General features: G+C 46.2%; 1 protein-coding gene across 4 annotated transcripts in view; it reads right to left on the bottom strand.

The window, feature by feature from the left end:
* Positions 1-217: 217 nt before the first annotated feature.
* Ston1 (stonin 1) overlaps positions 218-7,080 on the bottom strand; it is a 55,875-nt gene continuing 49,012 nt past the window's right edge. For all 4 annotated transcript variants that reach the window (XM_052186584.1, XM_052186586.1, XM_052186585.1 and 1 more), the window contains 2 exons: positions 3,568-3,770; positions 218-2,865 (listed from right to left, as the gene is read on the bottom strand). In XM_052186584.1, the coding sequence (XP_052042544.1) occupies positions 2,791-2,865; positions 3,568-3,770 (278 nt within the window). In that variant the 3' untranslated portion in view covers positions 218-2,790. The remainder of the gene's footprint in view (positions 2,866-3,567; positions 3,771-7,080) is intronic.

Genomic DNA, 7,080 nt, shown 5'->3' with positions numbered 1-7,080 from the left:
CTTAATCATCTATTACATTACAATCAAGTAGAGTTTGTTGGTATTCATTTTCTAGGCTATGCTGAGATGTCATGTCTAGAGACTCCTTAATAGTGAGGTTGTGTAAATACACCTGACAGAGTTAATCGGTTATGGTTATTGAAATTGATTTCACACCTTAAAAAAAAAAAAAAGGCTCCAGGCCTTGCAGAAGATGTAAACCCACAGCACAGCAAGAACCATTTGAAATACATCTTTAATTTTGTAAAATCAATATGTAATCTACAAAATACTTTGTTACATGATTATCAAGTTCAGTCTGTTCTGTGTTTGTAACAATAGGTCAGGAAGTCAAATTCTGAGTAAAACATTGTAACAGCCATTGTTAAGAAAACATTGTAACAGCCATTGTTAAGGAAAACTGTCTAACTGAAGTTGTAGGAAATGGGATAGAACATAAACATAGCTCCTGAATGAAAGGCAACTGCAGTTCTCTGATACACAGACCAGACCTAAAGGCTAACTGGCAAGCTTGACTTTCATTATCTTTTGTAATTGATAAACGACCATTCCACAGACATGGAAAGTGATCTTATGCTCAGCCCTACATAACTGATCATGTAACTCTCAACCCATGTTCTCATTAGCACAGTTAAGGGTGCTGCCCAAATGACTGGACCAGGGCAGTGAAAGCAGAAAGACAGGTTTTAAACTCGTTGATGTCCTTAGTTGGCTACAGACTCCAAAGTGGTCACACAAATAAAGAAGTTACCCAAATTAAATTGTTTAAAAGAAGTGTTTCTTCTTGAATTCCCTTCTGGACTCATTTAAAAGCAGGGATTTTGAAGAACACAGCTGGCTTCTGGGAAGAGAGTCTACTTCTTACACTGTTCCAGTAAATTTTCATGCAGGGCTTGGAAGTCACATTTGACTTCCTGCCATGTCTAAAGTCAGAAGGATGAGAGGTATTTAAAAGCCTCTCGTCCCTAATGTTGACTTAACACTAAGAAATGGATATCTGAGGTCCCGACAGATGTACAAATTAACAAGTATGCAGTTGTAACCCGCTGTTAATGTTATCAACATTGCTCCAGAGACTCAGTGTGAGCTTGTGTCCATCTGCTGTTCCTCCGGCCTTAATTCTGAAGCTCAAAGCCCTCAAAGTCTGGTTGACTGTGACTTATTAAAGACCTCAGCAGTGTGAACCACACATATTAGCCAACCCTTGGGGCAGGAAGAATAATGTCTTGGACCGTACCTTCTGCTGGTTTTCTCTTGTGATATGATGAGTTCATCTACATCCACCAGAAGGTGTGATTAACCCAGCTAACTTCCCTGGGATTTCCCAGCATAACTCCCCAGCAGTGCCCATGTTTGTTCCAAGCAGACTAAAGTGAACTGTGCCTGCTTCAGAACATAAGGAATGATAGTGGGTATTTTATCAAATACACACTGACGTATATATGTGTGCTACGCATCAACAACGAGCTTCAGGCAAATGTCATGAGGGACGTATCACACAGTTAAAATAGAGCAACACAACCCATTCGTATCACTGCCTTCTGACTTCTGTGCCTGTGCTATAACATAATGAGAGCACTAAAGTCTGATTGTACAAACCATTGCGATCGTTTGTTTGACTCTATCTGAATAGATGACAATGAATGTAACAAAATATAAATGCACAAAATAAATTCTGTAGGCCAACAAGCAAGTGTGGTTTGGAACAGCTGAGTATAACTTTTTGACTCAGAACAAACCTAGTGTATAGGGAAGAAAGCCTTGTATCAAGATAAGGCTCAGCATGAATCAAATGCACATTAACACAACATGACGGACTCTTTATCAAACAAAAAAAAAATACTCAAAACACCAATTTCATAAAGTTTAGGATTCTGACTTATCCTGGTGAGTAGTAAAAGTAACAGCAGGGGGAGTTAAGGGCTGCTCAGGCTGCGAGCACCTCGCTAGACACCGCACTGGTGGCCATTTCTCTGCCTCTGCAGTTGAACTGTCTCCTTGTAGAAGCGTAGCTAGAATTATACACTTTCTTTCACTTTGCACATCTTCTGGTGAAAACACTCTCAGCGAACAGTCCTGGTAAGGGATACTATTGCTGTGATGAGACACCGTGACAAACATAAGCTGGGGAGGAGAGACTTACACCTCCACATCACTGCTCATCATCAAAGGAAGTCAGGACAGGATCTCCAACAGGGCAAGAACCTGGAGGCAGGAGCTGATGCAGAGGCATGGAGGATGCTGCTTGCTGGCTTGCTTACATGTTCAGAGGGCTAGTACTTTATCATCATGGTAGGGGTATGGGAAGAGCTTCACAGCACGCATGATACTGGAGCAGTAACTGAGAGCTACATCCTGATCTGAAGGGCGGGGGCGGGAGAGAGAGAAAGAGAGAGGGGGCTGTCTTGGGCTTCTACAACCTCAAAGCCCACCCCTAGCGACACACTTCCTCCAACAAAGTCATATCTCCTAACTCTTCTCATCCTTTTGAACCGTTCCACACAGAAAGCAAGAAGAGATGTGGAATCGCATAACTCAGATTATAAAACAAAGTCACTGAGTACCCAAGTACCCTCAGCCAAACCAGCCGGCAGGTCTCACGTCAGACAGAAACACCTCCAAGTTTCAACAAGATATAACTGGTACAAGTCATGGACACGTTCTGCGCGTCACAAACGTAGCGTGCAGGTGGCCTGCTCTGGGACTTGCCACCGGACCTCTGACCTCAGGCTGTTACTCAGTTGCACCAAAGAGCAGCAGAACTTCCTGCCCTGTGTGAAGGTTCTGTGTTTACTGAGTCACACAGCCGCCAGTTTTATCTGGGTCTTCTCCATCTACTTGAATCCACTTCTTTTCTATTTCAACCTGTTAGAAGAAAACAAAGCATTGGCAGTGTTAGCAGGCGTGGCACAGACAGCAGCCCTCTGCACTGTTTATCCTGACGAGGAGAGACCCTGACCAGCTCACCCTGTGGACACAGATGCAGGCCATGCCCTACCCCACAGCACTCCATGATGAGTACTCTGCCTTGTTTTATGGGAACCACACCCCCAGATCTGACGCTCTCTAAAGTTACAGCTCTCATCACATGTTTATTTTAAATCTGCTGTGCTCTGGGAAGCTGACATGGAAACAGTCCTGCAGATTGAGCCCAGAGAGACATTCAGTGGTCCTTAAGGGGCTGACACAAGAGCAGACAGAACATGGGCAAGGCCAATTTCTTCTAAAGTACAGTTCCTGGCTGCTAGGGGATGTGTGGCCTCCAGGGCACACAGAGGGCACAGTGTGGCAGTCACTCCTCACTATCCTTACCAGTAAGGAAGAAGTAAGTGGGTCCACACATACAGACTTCTCAACAGAAGTCAACAGTGACCTCTAAGTTTCCATGGCTGAGCTCTGAGCTTTTCCCTTGTCAGGTACCATCAGAGAGAGAAGTGAGAATGGAAAGAGACAGACAGACAGACAGACAGACTGATCGGTTCTAAAGGGGCAAACCAAGTATTTATAGCCAGGCCAGGCCCACCCCAGATCTAAAATCCCTGACTTGAACCAGGGCACTTGGGGTACCTGGATGTTGTAGTAAGCTCGCTGACGCACGTGCTTCTGCGGCTGGGTATCGCTCTCCACGCCCAGAGACCTCACCTCTGTCCTGGAGGCACAGGCTTCAGACATGGAAAACTGGACAGTAGCAAACGGATGCCAGTCTGAGGGCACCTCCTGGTCTGATCCAAGCTCTAGTTTATATGACAGACAATGGGGCTGATCAGGACCTAGAGGAAGCCAAACCGGAGAGTCAGAATGCTTCAAAGGCCGAGGAACAGTCTACAGCACGCTTCCCACCGTAGTAAGAACCCCATTAGCAAACTTCAACATGGCCTGGAAGAATCCAGTCATGCTGAGAGCGGTGGCTCTGAACACTATTATCACCGTACGCCACACAGATCAGCTCCTACACATGGCTTTGGTCACAAACATTACAAGGTTTTCTAGCCAAAGATAAGAGCAATATTTATATGAAACAGATTTGGCCACAGTGTGCTTTAGTCCCCTAGGAAAGTTTTTCTGAGTAGACTGAAGAAACCCCTATAATCCCCAGTTGTTTATTAAACCCGTATTTAACTTTAGATGATGCAAAGATAAACTTCACATTAGGTCAGAGGGTTTTAAAAGCCGGCTTGGAAGGCGGGCTCTTTTTGTTACGGTGGAACATAATACTTTTTTGTTTTGGTGGGATGCACTTTTTTCACTACCGAAATTCCCCCTCGTGGTCCTGAAAAGTTTCTCCTGACTACAGTGTAGAGGTGAGCATACTGGCCTTCAGTATTTCAGTATAACACTTATCGTCAGTGAAGTGGACTGTGTGGACGGTGATCTACCCTATGAGGAGCCAGGCTCTGTGCAAAACCCAGGGGTACTGAGTGCACTCAGAAAGTTTAAGTGGGAATTACATTGGGAGGGGTAGGAAGGGAGGGAGGGGGAAGAGAAATAGGGAGAGGGATGGGGAGGAGGAAGAAGGAGGAAGGGGCGGGGAAAACGGGAGGGGGAGAGGGGAGGGAGAGAGGGAGAGGGTAGGAGGAAGGGGAGGGAGAGAGGAGAGGGAGAGGAAGAGGGAGAGAGATTTAATGGATTAGTATTTTGGACATACCTATATTCAGCACTTAAGGGGTAGGAAAAGGAGGGTTGGGGATGTCAGGTCATCCTAGGAGAGATTGTGTGAGGCCAGCCTGAAACCTTATTTTGAAACAAACCACCAAAACAGTAAAGGTGTCTCCTTCTGTTAGCTTCACAAGGGCCCCACAGTCCTCTCACACTGTCCATAGCATCTAGTCAGATCCAGTTTAATCTATCTTTAAACAAATGTAACTTTAAAAACTCATTTCAAAGGCTAGGTTAAATTCCTGTGCTACTGAGACAGCTTAAGAAAGAACATTTTCATCACAGCATGGCCTTAGGCACAAAAGCATGAATTTAAAAGACTTTGCCTAAATTTATTTTGAAAGATAAATCACCTTTCATTCTTATAACCTGTTATGGGAAGACTGATCGAATTTTGAGGATGTAAAAGGCCTGGAGAGGGCGTCCATCAGTTACCAGCAGAGGCTCCACTCAACACAGAGGATAGGACAACAGTGGCCTCTGAGCAGCCACGAGCCATCCACAGCACTGCAGGCGAGCCTGCACGCACACACACACACACACACACACACGCACGCACACGCACACGCACACACACGCGCATGCACACACACACACACACACACGCATGCATGCGCACGCACGCATGCACGCACGCACACACACACACACACACACACGCGCACACACGCATACACTCAGGCAACCACCCACACAGAGGTGGGAGAGGCAGAGATGAGCGCTATCCCCGGTCCTACGCTCCTACGTCCTGTCTACCACCCGGCAGCAGCCAGGAGGCATTAGCTCACTTACGTTCAGCTCACAGCCACCTCAGTTTCTCCAATCCAGAGTCTTCCACAGCTGTTGTGAGGATAACCAATGAGAAGAGGCAGTGGTATGGACAGGATGAACTTACTACTTTCTTTTAAAAACTAGTATATCCAATTACCATACTCTGCACATCAAGGAACTGTGCATTCTACAGAGTTAGACTTGAAAATTACACTGACAGTTATTTAATTTGATGTATACACTGTACAGGAAAATGTCTTGAGGAAGTTCCCCAATGAAGTGGGATGGGGCGTGCATCTGAGTTGAAGACCTAATACTTTTTAAATGATAGACCCGACGCTTCTACTTCTTTCCTAAAAAGCTGGTGGTAAAAGTGCTTTTCTCTCCAGTTTTCCGGTGTCTTTCTGCAGGCTTCTGTCCACTCTATGGTATTTGCCAGCACACTCTTATTCGGGATTTGAGATGAAGACAACATGTACTGTGTGTGCCTAAAACATTCTTGTCAAACTTAGAAGTGATAGAGAAAAAGCCTGCTATCTCAGTACCAACCACGAGGGGGCACTGTCAGGCCTTAGTAATTATTCCTTCAGAGTAACTCCTCAGCTCTAGAGTGGGAACACAAATCAGTCTTTTAGGTAGGGTTAATAGCCATTCTTTCCTGACCCAAGATACTCCACGTCTGAAGCTGAACTACTAAGAGCAGAAGAAAAATAAAAAGGACATGGGGGGACCAACTCTCTGGGGAAGAACCAAGACGCTGGTAACAAAGAAAAGCGGGAATGAACCTCAGGGAAGCGAAAGCTGCAGCTGGTGTCCTGCCTGCAATCATCTTCCTAAATCACCGCTGTCTCCCTGGGCGATCCACTGCCTCCACCGTCTTTGTGCCAGGGGAGACAGTGGGAAGTCTTAGTACCATGTTCTCATAGGTCAATTTTGAAATCTACTTGTCCATTTCAAATTTCCCATGGTAGACAAAAATCGGAATCCTGGGTCTCATTCTCTCTCTCTCTCTCTCTCTCTCTCTCTCTCTCTCTCTCTCTCTCTCACACACACACACACACACACAAGGAAAGGAGAGCCTCCTGGACCCAGAGACTGGCCTGAAGGCTGAGTGTCTGACTGGAAACCTGTTTCCGTTGGTGCTGAGACAGTCACTGGGACTAAAGGGTCAGACATGGTGTCTGTGCAGAGCGGAAGTAACGATTGTACATTCCTTGTGAAAGTGATTCCGTCACAGCATGGAGTTGTCTAAGAATTTGTGATGTGAACTGACCGGATTGGCAAGAATGTGTCATGAGAGGACGCCCCTTCACTCCCTCGTCCCACTAATTTACATTGTCCCCAGGACCTTCCACCCAGCTCTGTGCTGGATCCTAGGGAGATGCAGACACCCGCACTCCTGCTCACCAGAACTGAACTGTAACCACCAGCCAGTGAGACCGACCCCGAGGGAGCCGCCCAGAGGCACCAGGTTAGAAGTGAGAAGCATCAAGCGTGGAGATGCAGAAGAATGAGATGACCCTACCTAAGAGCCACAGAAGGTCCACCCGTCCGTCTGTCCTTCCTTCCTCCCTCCTTCTCTCCCTCCTTCCCTCTTTCCTTCCCTCCTTCCCCTCTTTCTATTCCTATAAGCATTTCCTTTGTACCACCAAA

This window comes from Apodemus sylvaticus, chromosome 6 (assembly GCF_947179515.1).
Source record: "Apodemus sylvaticus chromosome 6, mApoSyl1.1, whole genome shotgun sequence".
Classification (NCBI taxonomy): domain Eukaryota; kingdom Metazoa; phylum Chordata; class Mammalia; order Rodentia; family Muridae; genus Apodemus; species Apodemus sylvaticus.
Note: the sequence above shows the minus strand (reverse complement) of the source record. Positions and strands in the feature narration are given on the sequence as shown.